The sequence below is a fragment of the Branchiostoma lanceolatum genome, chromosome 16 (assembly GCF_035083965.1).
Source record: "Branchiostoma lanceolatum isolate klBraLanc5 chromosome 16, klBraLanc5.hap2, whole genome shotgun sequence".
Classification (NCBI taxonomy): domain Eukaryota; kingdom Metazoa; phylum Chordata; class Leptocardii; order Amphioxiformes; family Branchiostomatidae; genus Branchiostoma; species Branchiostoma lanceolatum.
In genome coordinates, this window is record NC_089737.1 from 9,782,121 (window position 1) to 9,801,300 (window position 19,180).

Below are 19,180 nucleotides of genomic sequence, written 5' to 3' on the forward strand. Positions count from 1 at the left end.
AGATAGATTATTCAATCAGATCAGAGAAGCTTGTTTTAAAGTAGAAGTAGGTCGTTGGTTTTTACTTCCTAATGGAACTTTTAAATCGATACACTCACTTCTAGGTCTTTCTAGGAAATATATGTAGTAAATGTGAAAGTCTTGGAATTAATTCTTAAAGTCTTAGACTTCTATTTATTTATATATCCATCTGTTCATCCATCCTCTATAGCATTTACAAAATTTAGACCCCGTTCACACTCATTTTTTTCAATCGCGATTGTTCGATCTGATCGCGATTGAACGCAAAGAAACTTTTGCGTTCACACTGCTTTTCGCCAAGTGGATTAAAGTACGCCGTGATCCAATCGCGATTGAAGCACAATTGATTATTTATGCCTGTTCAAACCCGTGCTCCGCCATGCCATCGGCGATCATCTGGTAAATGTCCCTCTTTCGGTGACATTTCCCCAGTTTGGCCTGCACCTCCTCTCTCCCCCAGATTGCAATGAGGACCCTGGTCTCCTCATCACGCCACCTGCCACCAGCTGAAGTTGCTGACGGAGTTTTATCCTTCTTCTTGGGCATTGTTGACGATGAAAAGTTGTTGTTGTTGTAAGAGAGCGATCTGACGTGTGTGGCTTGGGTTTGTTTTCCCGCGCGATGCGAACTATGACCCCACGTACCCGAATGTATGACCTCCCACCCCCGGAACCAGCCGAAATCCCCGCCGATCGCGATGGAGTGAATCGTAGTTGTGTTCACACTCAAAATTTGATAGGATTGGATTGGATCCGATCGCGATTAATCCTCTCAAACTACCTCCGGAGGTAGTTACAATCCAATCGCGATTGGATCGTTTTGGATCGTTCCAATCGCGATTGGGAGCGTTCACACTGAAAAAATCAATCGCGATCGGATCGATTCAATCGCGATTATACTTCAATCGCGATTGAAAAAAATGAGTGTGAACGCTAAGTCTACCTTTTGGTGGCTAAATAAACATACTCCAATAACAGCAGTGATGGCCTATACATGATGTAATATATGTACATGTAAATGTGAAAGTCTTGGAATGGATTCTAAAAGTCCATATATAATGTCCTTGAAATGTCTAATGGGAGTTCTATTTATCTATCTACAAAGTAATCCTCTATAGCAATTACATATTAATTAAGTCTACCTTTTGGTGGCTAAATAAACATACTCCAATGACAGTAGTGATGGCCTACACAAATAGTCAAAACCCCTCCTTTCAGAGTGTACATCTAGTGAGGTTACAAGACAAACAGGGTAGGCATGTGTACACTGTTGAAGTGGTGCTGCAAAACTTGGCACCGTCATGGTAAGTATGTGGAGGAAGTAGGGATGGTGTGTGAACAGGTGTCATTGTCATTCCACCAGGACGTACCACTCCTCACATGGGGAGGGGTAAAATCATCACCCATTTATTTCTCAACTTATCCTTGTCACCAATGACGATGTACCGATGTACCATGCATTAAAAGTTTTATATAACTATTACGTTAAAAGAAAAACGACAGGAAAATGGACAATCTAGTTACTGTTTCCCAAAACTTCTCCCTAATTTTAGCACCTGTAACATTTTGTAGGTAGGCGTGAAGTGCCTATTACCAAGTGTGAACATGTGGCCAAGTTTGAACTGCATTTAACACAGTGGACAGGGGCAATATCATTGGCACAGTTTAAATAGACAAGGGACAAACTTGGTAAACCACAAGATGCTCTCAACAGTCAGAGAATTTTTCTTAGACATCGTCAGGGCTTGAAATACTGGGTGCATACTGCATGCACTTTGTGCACCCAAAATTGGAGCTGTGCACCTAATTTCTGACTATGGCTGCACCAGTGCACCTAGATATTTGTATATAGTAATTAGTATGTACATTCGTACGTATAGCATATTCTTGATATTCCAGAAAAAGAATAATTAAACCTTTGTTATATAACTTGTTTATGATATTGAAGTCAATATCTGAAGAGAGTAAGTCAGGTTTGTAATTAGGTTTTGCTGACATTCTACTTCATTTTATGTAAATGTGCTCCTAGAATTCTTTCTGTACACCTACTAGTATATCTTTAGGTTAGGTTATCATTTCAGCAGTGCACCTATCCTGAAAAATAAATTTTGAGCCCTCATCAGTTGAAGGCAATACCAGTAGGCTTTGTTCCAAAACGCTCTAACCGCAGAAGTCTGATCTGCCTCTAGATCATTCTGTCATTGAATCGGGGCCAAACGTAGAATACAGAAGGGAAGGAACCCCACTGTTATGCAATTCATGCACATTCACAGTATGTAACTCATGTCTAGGACGCAGCCACTTCTGGGGGCCTGCATAGGGGGTACCCCAAAAGCTCAGTGGTTATGTAATACATAGAATTCTGCAGACTTGTTTCGCATTACGCTAAATTTAGGCACAAATAACGCTATATGTAGAACGCACCGATTACGCTCTACGATAAATTTGAACGGTCTGGCTGGTTCCGAATTCTGTGGAATACAAAAAAAAACTGATTACGCTCTTCGTAAAAGGGCATGCAGGCCCGCATTTTTCAATGCCCCCTTCGATTGATTTGATGTTCTATTGCAAATTTTCAGAGCATCCGATTCATGTTTAAAGTGAAAGATTTCTAATTGGAATTAACCTCCCCCAGAAATAACAACGAAATAGTGCCACTGCATACAGATGTATTTCATTTGCCTCTGATATTGAACATTTCCACAGAAAGGCATCCAGACCAGTTTTCTCTACCTACATGTACCCCTGGTATCCATTTGCATTAATGGTACCTTTGCTAGCTAAAGTACACAAAGATCGTTTCGAAACCAATCTAGAAAAGCCATTCCGAGGCTTAGGTAATATCGCACATCTGGTGCTAAATGGGGAATTTTTAGATCACAGTATTCCCTGCTAGCAAATAAAGAAACAGACATTAGATATTTCCCCTTGCCATTGGCACTATCGATAAATCACTCAAAGTCACTGAAGACCAGTGTGCTAGCCTTCAACTTCAAGTTTTCAATGCTATGGCCTTAAAATTTATAAAGATAAATAAAACATCTTTTTACCTATTGCAGTAGGAAAAAAAAGAAGGGTCATAATGACCTCTAAATGCCCTTGGGATAAAATAGATCTGATCAGAAGACAAAGAAATTGAATGAACTTGTTTTGTTAAACAAAACCTGAAAAACTTCTATTCTAAGCAAAATTGTGATACAGACTAGCTAGGTTCAGATTACATATAAGTCATTTTCAAAACTGGTTGTTTTCAAATAGTTGTTTTGCGTAGGCAACAACAGATTTAAGATGGATGATTTAAGAACTACAAATTGGCCTTGGACAATGATATCAGTACAATCTCTGCACACCTGACTTAACTGACTGAATATTACAACCTTCTCAAACCAGACCCTGTCATCAACAACATCTCTGCCTTTGTGTGTTGGTAATGATTCTACGTCAATACTGACAGTAATGCGCGTGAAAAACGATGGCTAACCCCTTCAGAGTCCCTTGGAAACCAAGAAAGGATTGTGTCTACCAAAATGAATAGATTATCCACCCAGACAATAATGGATAGGCTTGCCTAGCAGACCCGGGTCTTGCTGGGTCGCCAACTGGTTCTGAACAATGGGTGTAATAACACCTTTTCATGTGAAACTGGGCAAAGAGAGGGAAACAATTTCTCTTGGGAGGGGGGAAGAAAAAAAACATTCTACAGAAAATTGCTGAATTAAGATGATGAATTTGTGTTATGAATAACGCAATCCATACAGTTCCCTAAGCCAGTAGCTGGTAAAAAAGATCCTTGTATCAAAGCATGGTCTCGATACGCATACCTGCACAGCTGATAAACCAAGGTGACCTGAACATTCGTCATAATTGGCTTAGAGAGTTTAGAGGTCCACAAAGTGCAGGGCTCCTATCAGACTGGTAATTTATATGATTACAGAGTAGGGGCGAGTCCTAAACCAAAACCACCTGGAGTTTGGGCTCCTTTTCATAGGAAATCTTTTCTATGCCAAAACTTCTGAATGCCTATGACGGCTGTAAACATGTATCCCGCAGCAAGAGATTTTCGAAATATCAAAGAAAGTCTGGAATTTTGGCCAATTATTCTTGGCAGCTGAAAATGCATTTAACAAGAATAGGGCCAAATGCTTTTTTCCAGATCTCTTTTGAAGTACGGCTCTGGAATAAACAAAATTATATGAAGGCATTTGAGTAAGTTTCACAGACCTTATGATGATTATGGGCAAGCCCCCCAGTATTTCTCCATCTGTTAAAGCGAAGGCGACCATATGGTCGTTTTTTAATGCATTTTTTTCAGATCTCTTTTGAAGTACGGCTTTGTGATCAACAAAATTATATGAAGGCATTTGGGTTTGGTTCGCAGACCTTATGACAATTATGGACGAGCCCCCCCCCCCCCTAACTATGTATTTCTCCATCTGCTAAAGCGGAGGTGACCATATGGTCGTTTTATCGGAATGCTTCACTAAGCAGTCTTCACTCTGCAGGTGACAAGACATAAATAAGGGCTTCTTAAAGAATGTCTCCCCTTCTTACAATCAACAACACCAAGTACTTAAGATTCCTTGATACCAAAAACAAGGAAACAAAGTACACTTCTTCCTGTTTTCAACACAATATTGTTTCCAATTCCTTTGTAAAAGAATGAAGGTGAACACTAAAAAATATTTGAAGGTGTTACAACATTGTCTGTAATATTATTCCTGAAACTTAGAGCTGTTGCAAAGAGGTATTGTACATGTATGCTAAGAACCATTACATTATAGACAACATGTACTATGCAATTATGCCAAACCATCTTTTACAGATAGATCATATCAGTTTCCTATACCCAGGGTCGTATACCTGTTGTTTATGACAGGAACAATTGATTGACCCAGATACATGTGGTCTCTTAAGAAAGCTTTGGATGGCAGAATTTTGTGTCACATTTTCCTGATCGTTCAAAATGATTGATTTGACAAAAATACTTCTTCCCACTCAGCCACACTTAAACAAACCAAACATGCATAGTTTCTGAATATCAGTGTCAACATTTATAGGTAAGCTCCCCCCCCCCCTCCATTCGCACTCAGAAAATTGCAACCACCTCCCTACTATCATCATTACCGTTTATAATTCGGCTGACTGCACCGAAAACTTCACAGCTCTTTTTCCCAACATGTCAACCTTCTTCTAACAGCAGATTTGTCCATATCTAATACACCAAATGTGCGGAATCGCTTAATAGCGTAAAGATTAGAGCGAACGCCGTGCGGCGGAGATTCTAAAACGCTCATTCAGCGATCCGTAGGTGATTTACAACTGCTGGCATTGGCTAGAACTATCAGAGAAGGCGTGGGAATCCCAAGCGGCCTTACAGACTCCTTTTCATCCTTTCAGGGTCACCAGACACTGACAAGTTAATGTGCCGAGGCCCTGGGGACCTGGTTCACACTGATACACACAGTCAGCTCAACACAAGATCTTATCTGTACTTTTGAACAGATGAATTGCTGAAATGTATATGTACAGTGACAGTAGTACAGTAATACCTTGGGAAATTTCGCTTTAAAAGAAAAATGTTAGTGCAGAATATGTTAGTCAAAGAATACTATTATCTGTGTCTGTATCTGTACTACCGCCTTTCGGCAGAACACACACCTACTTTTTGACCTTGTTTTGTTTTATTTTTGATACGAATGCTTTGTTTTGATTGACAGGAGTCATACCGATTATCACAAAAGCTATCATTATTTTCTCTAGTGTATACAGTTGTGAGTTTTGATCTTTTTGTACCCCCTGGCTATAAGATGGGCACTATATCAACCTCACTTCAAGATACACTCCTAACAATTAATTTTTTCTTTAAATCATCTCCACCAAAAGACTTACAAAGCTCTAAACATAAGAAGCACACTTTAAGGAGCACACTCAAAGAACCTTCCAGCTATAATTAGTTTGCAAGACAGACAGGCTTTTAGACCTCATTATTAGGGGTTTCTGCGAGATCCCTCGAACTCAAAGGTCATCTTCAACAAAAGCTCGCTGTGTCAGTGTGTCCTGCGGCCTGCAAAACCACGGTCAGTAGGGACAGACAGGCATTGTGTGCAGTAAAAGCTAGTCCAACTATGACTGCTAAGAACAGCAATCTATGTTCAAAAACCGCAAACTAGAATCCCAGACCTCCCACCTACATTGTATACAAGAACTCCTGAAACACAAGTCCAAATGTAAATATGCTAAGTGTTATTCAATTTCAAGTCAAGAAGGCAGCTTTCTGCTAACAAGACAAAATCAGACAAGGAACTTTTTTCAAGATTCTAGAGTGACAGAATTTCAAGATGTACAGAGGAATATATAAACAAAAACCAAATATTATCTCTTCTTCAAGATCTGTGATCCTCTAAAGTATACAAAGGGTCTTCGAAAAGTATACAGAGTAGAAACAGTTTAATGGTGGCCAATTTGTTGTGTCTACAGACGTAGGTCAGGGCACTCTTTTGTGAGGCTTCTTCAGACAGGAAATACACCTGGGCGTGCACAGACTGAGGGGGGGGGGGGTCACCTTGGGCACCTGCCAACTCAGGTGACACCTGAAGTGCCCACCTGAAGGATGAGACCACCTGTGGAAGTTTACCTGTCTGTACGAGCTAGCTTTGGAAACTGGGACGAACTATTTATGTAAGAAGCATAACAAGTGTATGTATTTATATACAGTTAAAGAGTACTTTGCAATGCATGAATGGTACCAATCTCCAAGCAGATGTTGGGTAAGGCTCAGTGTTTTACACATGTTTGGGGAGCCTTTTATACCTCTTTTTAGACTATTGGTCTGCTTTTTTCTCTTCGAAAAAGACGAACTAAATGTTAAGAAAACGCATGTAAAACACTGTGCTGGATCCTTGCATCTGCTTGAAGATAAAAATGGTACTGTAAATTTCATTTACTTTCGCAAGAATTTTATTCTGCGATAGGAGGAAAAAGGAGGTTTTTGCAGTATTTCAAATTTGTGGTTGAAACAATTTCGTAGTATAGTAGTAATACATTAAAAACAAACATTCACAGTATCATGAATTTGTAGCAAAGAGATCACCAGGAAAATAAAACCACTGCAAAATTTCCAAGATCTACAGTACTAGTTGTAACGTTGGGTAACCTAAATTCGTGGGGTACTTAAAGTCGGGATTTTTCGAAAACGGGGTATTTAGGGATATGTGCTAGATGCAACATAAGTAATACCGCTAGAAATGCAAACCTGACAGACTTACGTATTCAGAACACTGTCTGAAAAGCTTCGATAAGCATGGATTATAAGGAGACGAGGTCAAAAACTCTCCGCCCCTTATTGGAACAGTCTGAGGGCTTCGTGGGAGAAGTACACAACATGGTTGTCGGCTGGTTTATAAGAAAAATGTCACATCCGCTTCCTGCTAAACACAATTATTTACAAGACAACTTATTACAATCTCTTTTGCTAACCTACAACTGGATTCTAAGTGTGATTAATCATCAAAACTCCTCTCTGTTGCTACAACCTACGGCACGTGTATTTTCCCGCCGCCATATTGTTAACCAGAATCCTGTTGTCAAGCAGACGACAAAGGTTTGTGAGGAACACTTTTTTGTCTAAATGCTGCGTGTGATAGTGGACTGAGGAAGATATTTTCCTCAAAGTTTGCTCCTAACACAGCAAGGAACACATGGACATAGTAGTATTACCATTGCTACGGCATCCAGCTAACTTGCTATGAATAATGTAACGTTACACGTTGCCCGATGATGACGATGGGCCGACTTTGAGTGAAGTTCTACCGACTCAACACACGGCTTGTTCCCGAACTGGCCTGATGTGTGCGGTACGGCCGTTTTTTCGTGTATTTTTTTTACTTGGACACGTCTATATCCATAGCACTCTCCTCAAGCCAAGGATGGAACGAATTGCTGCTGTATAAAATGTGATTAGCGGTAAGATATTCAAGACGAATCTTCTCTCCCGAATTAATGTGTCCCCCTGTCCGACAACACCCTCATTGTGCGTGCGGCGGACGGTAGTTTCAAGTTGAAATATTATGGTGTCAGCACGACTAGAGACAAAATCTACCATATATATGATTAGTGCAAAGATAGTACATGATACTGACAGAATAATAGAAAAAAAAGGATGTTTTATTGTTCTGCTAGATTGATTTCAGTCAACCATTATCGGAAAAATCCCGAATTTAGGTTACCCAACGTTACATAATATGAAGGTCTTGTCACCAATTACTTTTGTTACTTATCAGGGACCACCCTAATATTCCTTAATGACTAAAAAGAAACAAATCTGCCTTAAAATTACATGCGTGATTTTGTCATCCAGTGTTAGACTCTTAGAGAAGCGGTGGGCTATTTTGAGACATGGTCGAGATGTCCTGAGGATTGCATCAGAACGTGTGCACTCTTGTTTTGGGAAAGCCTGGGGGTTTACAGGAAACCATATTGTGGTTTCGCCAAATATTATTGGTGCGATTCCTGCCGCCGGATGCACAACACTGGACCCACGGTCTGGCAAAAACATCACAACTAACCTTCAACCACAGAGTGGGTAGGAACATCAGGGCTCGAAAGTTTGTGCACTTTAAATTGGAGCCGTGCACGTAATTTCAAGAAGACCTGCACTGGTGCAAGTTATATTTACCACCGTGTCCAGTAGAAATGTATCCCTTTTACTCACGTTAATTTTCACTCCAAATGAAGAAACGGTGCTTAAACGAATTACACATTAAGTAAGCAACATTTTGTGTCCCTTTTGAACTTGTATTCGACACATTTTTACGAGTTTGGGACACATTTTAGTGGCCTTGAATAAAGAAATTACAAGTCAGCCTGAAACATCCGTAAAGGTCACTATCTTTTCTTGAGCAAGTAATTTTTTCTTGGTGAAAATGATTTTTCTTTCATCTGCACCAGTGCAAGTTGACCGAAAATGTATTTCGAGCCCTGAAAATTGATTGCTCTAACACCTATGTGATTATGTATGCAGATGTTCTATGTTCCCCACATGGTGAAAAATGTGTTCTTTCACTAGGGAACAATCAGGCATGCCAGAGTGATACATGACTTGTTTTGGCTACAACCATCAAACAATACCTTCACTACTGTGTCCTTAAAAGTGTAAGGATAGTATAGCTGTGCCAACAATATGTGTTAACTAATCATAGTATGATACGCAACTGTAAACAAGAAATACAACATATAGAAGTATACTGTAGTAATATTACTTATTATTCAGTATATCATATTCAAGCAGAATAAACAATATAACTGATACAGCAGTCAGAGCTTCAGACTTATCTCCAAGCAGATGTTGAGTCTTACTTTATGTGTTTTACGCATGTATCAGCGGTTTGTATAGTCTTTTTAGGATAGAGAAAGAGGAAAGTATGAATCACTGGAAAGACTTACATTATACTGTAAATCTTTGCTGTAGTTTCGTAACACGGTTACTATGCCTTTCCAATATATTACTTCCATACAGAATTGTTTCAACTAGAAATCTGAAACACGCAAAAATCTTTCCCCTTTCTACCACAAAATCGTGTCTCTGAGAAAATAAATGAATTTTCAGTAAAAAGCCTCAGAAACATGTAAACACTGATGAGCTGAACCCAACATGCATCTGCTTGGATATCACTTCAGACACACTTCAGTCTGTGTTTTTGAGTACAAGTATGAAGCCTCGCACACATCTGTATGTACTGTGTTCTTTTCCCAAGAGAACTAACCCAGTACCCAAACAGAAGCCTTGCTGTACTACAAATCAGGAAGTTGTCATGCTTCTTGTTAGCGAATTTCGGCCACATGTGCGTGACAGTTGACACAGGGATATTTTGGCACCCAAGGGGTTTTTCCTACAGACGTCCATGTGTCAACCATTTCAAGACAGGACTTTCATGTTATTTTTGTCCAGCACTTTGCTGGAATCATAGAAACTAGATCCTTGCACAATACGCAAGTGTTGTTATTTAACAAAAATGTGCTTTCAAAATCATTTATGTTGCATACGGTATTGTACATATCAAAAATCATATTCACTTTTAGAAACCCCAGAATTAATGGTCCTGTATGTACTTTGGTTTAAAATCTACAGAGGTCAAACAAAATAAACTTTCGCTTCTCAAAATCTACTACAGTATTACCTTGGTATTACTAAACTGAAACACAAACAATGAAATCCTTTGAATAAACAAATCAGTAATGCCCACAATCAAAAGACCAAATTGAATCCCAAAGAAAAGTCATTACTGCAATTAGTACCTAATTCTTGATCCTTTTTCATGTGAAATGTCCTTTTTCTCACAATTACCTTCTTTTTTTCGGTAGGTTTCGCTTTCTTTATGGTGTAGTTTTTATCGAATACACACAAAGCTGCAGGGGGAAATTCATGAGCCCTTTCTTCAAACAGTCGAAAAGACAACAAAAGGTAGGAACAACAAGAGAACGGACTGAACTTTTGAACTAGTGCTTTTCCCCTTTTGTATTTTGCTGTTCTCTTTTCTTTGTTAGAGACTGTATAAAAATATATTTAATATAATTCCAGTTGCTGTTGCATATTTCATCAATAAGCAGCAGTAATATAGTTCGTGTGTTGTTTATTTCTCAAATGCCATTACAAAATCAATGTTTCCTCCAGCAGAAGAAATTACCAAAAGTAAGACAATAGCAGTGATGATTTCTTTAATTCTACCTCCTCAGGGCTTTGGTTGTTCTTTTGGACCAAACCACTGGAGCCCCCCAAAACAACAGCAGTGGTTACGTGATACCCAGGCCCTGTATACTTTCCCTCTTCAACCCCCATTAAAAACTACATCCTACCCTCCAAAAACACTCGCAACTGTTGCCAGCCATTCTCGATAACACGTCCATGTTTTAATATTTCTACCCTTTGCTGTCTACAATAATAAAAGGCATGGGTATACATATAAGTCCACTGGCGAGACACCCGGCACATGTTCTCACTATCTGACCTTTAGTAAGAATGTCACCCTCAGTGTTCGAATCTTGCCAGAGAATAAAGGAGAATATTTGGCGAGTGCGGCTTACCTTTGTCGTCGATTGTCATGTCGGCGACCATGGACGCTGCTCGCACTTTCGTCACGTTCGGCGACTTTCCCCCACTGCCGACGCCGGTACGGCCACCACCGTCGGTGCTCCCTGCTTGAAAGAAGGACAAGACGGATAAGCCTCTGAGCCGGCGAATGGAAAACCTTTTCTTTAGTGTTGACATTGTCCCTGATCAGTTTTTAAACGCCGCCAGAAAAACAGACACAGATTCTGCTCCGGTACTCTACGCGCCCTACGGGTGGAAACCGTCGCTCTCCGGTCATACGTCCATTGTGATGGTCTGGTAAAACGTGGGGACTCGGAGCCAGTGGCCTCCGAAAACAAGCAGCCAAACAGAGTGGTTTGGTGGCATTCCAGACCCGTGCGCTGGGAGGTGGCACACTCAACCCTCTGTTTACTCAGGGGGTGGGCAGGGTAGGGCGGGAAGTTTACTCACCCTCCTACACTCCACAACCCCAATTCTCATCAAATCTTCACACAAAGGGATCACTTCCAGCCAATAAAACAGTCCATTTCCATATAATCTCTCTCCAACTGATTAATGTTTTGTCTAATCTCCTTGCTGTGGCTTGTTGTACCACCCCCATGTAAATCGGCACTTAGAATGGAAGGGGGAAACTCAATACATGGTGCTAAATATGTATGCTAGGCTTGTTGGGAGCACTGAGCTGTGACCTTATTTCCATATCCAACAGAGAGCAGGGGCCTTTCTAAAACAGTAGCCTGGTTCACGGCACCATGACCAAGGAAAACATAAGGTGAATGGAGAAATCACAGCAACGATGTGTGAGAGAGGTCAACCTTTTTTTCACCTCCATGGACTAGACAATTGTAATGCAAAGCAGGTATTCTTGTTGGTAGAAGGAACACATGGGGTGCACAGTTTGGAGGGCACTTTTAAAACATTAGCGGTTCTTGTTACTCTTACACAGCGCTTAGGCAAACATAATGACGGGATTTAGGGCCTAATCCCGTCAAAACAGTTTCAACTAAGCACACGCCAACCTTGCGAAAGCTATTTTCTTCTCCATGTTCAATTAAGTTCTTCAAAGACAATGTTGAAACATAATCCTTTATTTTGGGATAGAAATTTTGGAAATTTCATCAAACGAATACTCTTTGAAATATTCTAAGCACAACCTACAAGATTGTATCACGTAACAGTGCTAGCCTTTCCTCTAATTGTCTGTAACATCTAAGGGATAAAAGTCTTTGTGAAGGAATTTTAATCAGACAAAAATACACTTTTGTGGCTAAAAATACAACATGCTTTTGAGGGACAAGTAAGAATTCTACCTCCAAGGCGCGAGACTAATATCGCAGGCAATAAAGCATTTCACGCGATTCATCCTACACACTACGTTACCCAGCATATCAATCAGAAACGTGGACCAATTGTTGGACAAAGCTGGGAAACGGTTTCCAACAATGGGTAGGCAGATTTATCAGCAGAATGGAACAATGGTTTTCAAGCACTTCTCGTGTGCAGATGTTGGTGTATGAGTGGAATTTCCTTTGTTATAGTTGTTATTCTTTTAGAATAAAAACTTCTCGGCTAGAATGGTAAAAGTATTTGTTGAGAACCCAGAAAAACACTGTTACTAGGTGTGATATTGTTTGTTGGTGTCTCTATATGGCTTTGTTTCAACACAGCACATGGGAGTTGACTATGAAATCAGGATAGTGGTTTTTCACAAAAGATCTTCACGTTTCAGTAACTTTTGCTGAGCCGAGCCATTCCCTAAACCCATGCCACGGTCAATGGTCATGTTCCCACCCAAACTGTTTGTTCCTGTCTTTTCAATCATTCTTCTACAAATGATAACGCTGACAGATATCTGCGGATTATACCATCAATGTGTTAGGTAGGGATGACATTTTTCTGTCAGAATTTGTAGGTATAAAACAAATTTTCACAAGATAAATCTCAAAAGCACAAATAACACTTGGAAAAAGAAGGAAAATTTCCCAAACAGTATGTTCTTCACATTGTTCTCATCCAAATATCCCCCTAGAGGAGGGTGTCAGACAATGAGGATTTCCACCACCAATCTCTCAGCACCAGGGATAGTGTACTGATTGGTTGCCATTAGAGCCTGCTCCTCCATTCAGCACTAACCAAACAGAAAGCCTGTCATCAGCTGAAAGCCCCGTGTTGATTGGCAATTTGGCAGGGGAAGTTGATGGTTATCAGTTCCTCATGGGAAAGGAACCACACAGATAGTTTAGAAGTGTAAAGCTAGATACTGGCTTCCTACATGTATTTGCAAAGCCAGTGTGTTACATGGCCATACAACAGTCCAACCTGTGCAAGTGACCACCTGTACATATACACTTTAATTTGTATCACTCTACATAAGGACCACCTGGCCAACATGGCCACTTTTGAGACGTTTCCAATGTATTACTACTGTACTACAGAATTTTTTTCAACCTTTTTTTGCCTTCTACCGTGAAATTACATTTGTTAGTCCCAATGAACTTGTTATAGTATCTACTACTAGTATACCTTCTGTTAAAAAAATCATTCTTTGACTACCGGCCCATAATCAAAAATGAACTAACCCTGCTCTCTCTGACTGTTATACACTGGCAAGAGTTCAAGTTCAAATAGGTGCATTCCTGGAGTCAAAGATCAACCTGTATATAACCTCCCCTACTCCGCTGTAAACTTTCAACAAGCGTGTTTTCACCACAGAACTGCCAGACGGGATAGACAGTGCCAAGGTATCCCACCACAACATAACACAAACTTCCAGGGAGTCAAAATAAACACATCCGCACTTGGCTCTGACTTTAGCACGAGTTAGCGCCCGACTTTTGACTCTCTGTCAATCTATGGAGGTAATGTTTCTATAGTGACAATTAACAGACAGTATTTTGGGATTCTAGTTCCCTTTCTTTGTTTGTGGAAGGTGCAAGGATGTTTCTTTGTCAAGCCTGCACTGAAAAATGTTTTGGTCTTTACTCAGAGGAGGTCATGAAACCATCCCAGCATTCCTTGCAATGCACATTCCAAAATACACATCCCAGATGGCTGAAGTTTAAGTCCATTTGACTTTTTAACTGTTTCTTGATACTTGATAATTACGGTGGTTTTACGATCACTTTTTTATTCACAGTGAGCTTTCACTGTAAATACATCACACATGTTCTGTCTTACATTGCATTCCTACAGTTGTTTTGTCAACTGCAAACTTGTGGCAGCAAGAACACCTTCTTTGAACTCCTTTGTCCCAGCAATCTTAAAACAATTTATTGTACACCCGTGTGACAGAAGGTCTCCCCTGCCCTGAAGCTTGTATGCGTGGCAAGATATCATTTCAAAAGATTGTCTCTCAGTGGACTGTATTTTACCGGTATGCAAGGTAATAATTCTACAACAGAACTCTTGATAATTTGTAGACAATCGGGTTAAAAACCTTTTCTTGGCTAGCTTTCTATGTTTATAGGCCTCTGTTGACTGCTTCAAAATTAGCCTGGGTGCCAGACTGTGTCCAGGGCATGCATGTACACAGGCCAGCTCCTTGGCTCTAGGGACAACAGGCTCTGTGAAGGCCCTGGAAACAGTCTGGCATCCAGGCTACTATAAAAGCATTAATCTCGGAAGTTAGCTAACTTAGGAGAGGGCTAAGCTAACAGGAGGTTACTGTTGGTTTGTAGGCGCCAGAGAAAGTATTTGCAAGAAGGATAGGAAACTTGCGTCATGGCATTTTGTAGCAAATCCACCAAGGACCCAAGGTGGTCTTTCACAACTTCCTTTGATACAGCAAAACACAAAGGACATTCCGAAATGCTGTTTGAAAAGTTACTTCAAGATGGTTTCAAATTGTCATTTTTAAAAACAGTCTCGTAGGATGGGAAAGTTGCGTCATGGCACTTTGTAGCAAAAGTGGTCTTTCAGAACTTCCTGCAATGCAGCAAAACACACAGGACATTCCGAAATGTCATCTTAAAAAGCGACTTCATGAGGGTTTGAAATTGACACCAAAGAGTCTTGTAGGAAAGGAAAGTTGCGTCATGGCAGTTCGTAGCAGAAGTGGTCTTTCAGAATTTCCTGTACTGTAATACTGCACAGGACATTTCGAAATGTTGTTTTAAAAAGCTATGTCACGACGATTTCAAATTGTCACTTTTAAAAACAGTCTTGTTGGATAGGAAAGTTGCGTCAAGGTGCTTTGTAACAAAAGTGCTACAGTCAAACCTGTACAAGTGACCACCCTTGCATAAGGACCACCTGGCCAATATGACCATTTTTTTCCAAATTTTTGGTGGTCCGTCTGATAATTTTCCCCATCAACACAAGCATGATCCTGTCTATAGTAACCACCTGTCCACATACATGTAGACCAGATTTTATCAGTCCCCTGAGTGGTCTTCTTGGGCAGTTAACTGACAGTTTCAAACTGACACCTTTGAAAACAGCCCTACCTTTACAAGTAAATAAAGCACAGACACCTTTTTTGTGTAAACCCACTTTTCTCAGACAGTCTAGCCAGACACCACTTTTGTTATCAGGAATTTAGCCCCCAAACAAGTACACACCAAAGCACTCACTAAGGTAACAACACTGAAAGATCATGTTAGCCAAAGGCTTAAAAGAGCAAATGGTAGATGAACAAGATAACACATTTAAGACCCTTGTCCAGTAAAACAAATAGTGCGTCTTTTGGCTTTTTATTTCTGGCCTAGAAAAAAAGCTTCATATACAAAGAGAGTAAATCGTGCAATGAGTAAAACAAATAGTGCGTCTTTTGGCTTTTTATTTCTGGCCTAGAAAAAAAGCCTTATATACAAAGCGCGCAAATCGTCCAGATCTTGCATCGCCAGGGGCTGTATTGCACAAGAGACTGGACATATACAATGGGGTCTGCATGGGGGGTTACTGATTGCAGATTACATGGCTTCTTAGAACTGATTACATGTTATGTTAAATTTAACCGGTAACGTTTAATGTGGAATTAGACAATTACGGTTACAAATAACGTAAAATTAAAATGGCTTTACAGAAAATGATCTTTAATAAAATGTAGGTCCTTCAAAACTGTTAGAACAGGGGGGGGTTGCAAGGTGGTTTCAAGAGCATATATTGTTCTTTTCTTATAGCCAAATCGAATGCTTTAGGGAGGCTAGAAGACTGCTGACACTTAAGATTTGACAAGAATGCTAGCCAGAAAAATTCCTGGACGATTTAAAGACGTCACTGACTACCATAGCTTTGTTGTCAAAGGGATAAAATCAGTAAAACAACTTTTGAAGGATCGTAAGACATCACTGAATAGCACAGGTATGTGATAAAATCTGAAGAAAAACTTTCAATGACTGACATCTCATTACAAAAGAATAACATCCAGAAGACAGGAAATTTCTACGTTTCAAGATTTCCTTGATAAGATTTCTCTCTCAGAGGACAGGAAAGTTTCAAGATTCTCTTGATAAGATAAATCTCAGGTTTCCATTGTTGTTCTTAAGGCTCAAATGATGGACAGAGTGAAATCACCTATGACACCATATGTTAACTCAAAAATGATTTTAAAACTTATTACAAAGACTTTACGACTCTAAAAGATCTGTAAGGCTTCCATGCAACAGTAATACCACAAAGTGTTAATTTGCCATTGCTCTAAATAGCTGCACATGTACATCTAAGTTACATTTTGTACCAGTATGGCTAGTTTGTCCATTAACGCTTGACAATCAGGTATGGATGAGCGGTATTAAAGGCCTAAGACAAAAGAATGTTGTGTTACCAGACTGACGCTAGCAAAAACCTGCCTGACCCTAGCAAAAACCTGCCGACTGTAGCCTTTTTTGGGGGAGGTTGAACGCTGTGAAGGGAGACAAAATTTTTGATCTGCAATCTGAGTGATAAAATATTTGTAGAATCGTTTTTCAAAATATTCTCCCTATTTCTATTACGCCATAGAAAATTGTGCTTGTACCGTAATCAGAAAAACTCATTCATTTTCTTATGCCAAAGGGACATTCCATTTTGGGCCCTCTCCTTTTCTCATCAATTTCTTTCAAAACAGAAGTAATTTCCCTTTACATTCCCAGCCCTTCCTAATCTTTTCAACTTTTTGTCCTTCACTTACAAATTTTAGGAAATTTTAAACATTCACAATTCTGTCCAGAAAGATGTTTCTAATGCCTACAAACAATAAAGTACATCCACCAAGCCCACATCTCTTATGTAAATGATAAGAGATCTCTCAGTGCTTTTCTTGGATCTGACTTCAGACAAGCTATAAGAGCCCCACAGGCCACTAAACTACACTGTAACCCTAAAGATAAGCGACTCTGCTAGGATTAGGTCCTGAGCACCTTTTAAGATTACCGGGGAGGTCTAACACTCTAAACATGTCCTTACAAGGGCAGGGGAGATTACTGGACTAAACACAGACTACTGTATGTAATGGCTGTGTGCAGGCTTATAGGAAAGCCGTCACCTTTTAATAAATATCACACATTAGTTGCAAATTTGTCTGGCTTTTATGTTGTGGAAAAACAAAACAATGTTTGAAATAAAAGAATAAACCTTGAAGAACAATGCATCCAGTAAAATAAAAGCATTGACATGTAGAATAATAAAATTCAAGTGGGTTTTGACGTTCGTTTGGACTTAGGCTTCAACAATAGCTAATATACATTTATCAACAGATTCTTCTTTTGAATATTAATATGAATATATTTTATCTTCAAATATCTTATCTACAATGTTGAAACAGCTCTATACACATGCTCCCTTACTATAAATCTTGAAATGTTTGCAATGTTTTAAATTTGCGAGTTTACATGGTGACCTCTTACCATGAAATCATAACACTGCAAATATGCAAATATAAATGTTTCAACCGCACATTCAAAACACCGTGAAACCTCCTTTTACCTCCTACTGCAAAACAAAACCACTGCGGAAGTTTAATGCATTTTGCAGTAAAATGGAAATGTTGAGAAATAAATACCTAGGAACTCCTTGGCAATTGTGTCTTCTCTTCTTAAGTCCACGATTTCGTCCTCGTCTCTCGGTGAGCTGGGCGCGGCGATGCTGATTCGTTTCTGGGCATCCTTCTGTCGCTGCAGCGCCGCTCGAAGCTGCGGGTCAACGGTCACGACCGTCATCACCACCACATCCCGCGACTCTCGTATCAGCTCCACCACTTGTGCATGCGTGAAACGACGAACGTCCTCGCCATTGATCTACGCAAAAGGAAGGCAAAGATGTCAAGAACGAAATCACAATACCGACAATGCCTAATTTAGCATCAGTTAACAAGGAAACATCAGTTAACAACAAAATCATCCATAACTGTCATGATATTTTGATATACATGTATAATGGTTTGCTCTTTTTTAAAATACTGGTGTACATGTAAGTTAGAGACATCAAAAAACATAATTACACAATTATAGTATTTGTGTAATTTCATGGTTCAGAGGTACTTTACCCATGCTTTTACAAAAAGATTTCATGTCTGGAATTATCTATTCATACCCTTTCTTGTTTAAATTCAGTCATAGTTTTGCAAATGAAATCAAACAACCATTGTTCCTTTTTTACAACTGAAAATTGAATAAATTACACTGTACTACATTTTATTTTTGAGAAAAACATCAAATCTATAATTTTTGGGTATGAATAGTTTTTGAGAATTAATGATTTTGTTCTACATATACATGTATGTGTTCTTTGATTATAATTAAGTGAATAAATACTAATTGAAGTTATTCTTCAAGATATAGCAACTCTGTAAAGTTCTATGTCTTCAAAATTTTGTAGTCAATCTCTGGGTAAAAAATTACTGGTTTTAAAAAGTTTGGTTTCTGTATTTTCACTCATGGGTGTTTTTCTTTAACCAACTCAACATTTATTAAAATGTCCTCGGGGGAGGCTACAGGGTGGAGTGGACCACACAAGTGGTAATTGGTTTAACTTTGTTGTTGGCACCAAAGTACCGGTTAATCCAGTGAACGTGACAGTATACAAAATGTATATGTGTAGCTGCCTGCAGTACTCACACCACTCAACAGGGGGCACTTCTAGTATGGGGTGAGATACA

The 19,180-nt window shown here is 39.6% G+C and overlaps 1 protein-coding gene across 10 annotated transcripts in view; it reads right to left on the minus strand.

The window, feature by feature from the left end:
• LOC136422086 (SH3 and multiple ankyrin repeat domains protein 3-like) overlaps positions 1–19,180 on the minus strand; it is a 105,577-nt gene that overhangs the window by 13,841 nt on the left and 72,556 nt on the right. For 9 of the 10 annotated variants that reach the window (XM_066409732.1, XM_066409731.1, XM_066409733.1 and 6 more), the window contains 2 exons: positions 18,086–18,320; positions 11,100–11,213 (listed from right to left, as the gene is read on the minus strand). In XM_066409732.1, the coding sequence (XP_066265829.1) occupies positions 11,100–11,213; positions 18,086–18,320 (349 nt within the window). The remainder of the gene's footprint in view (positions 1–11,099; positions 11,214–18,085; positions 18,321–19,180) is intronic. The other variant, XM_066409729.1, reaches the window with a different exon arrangement.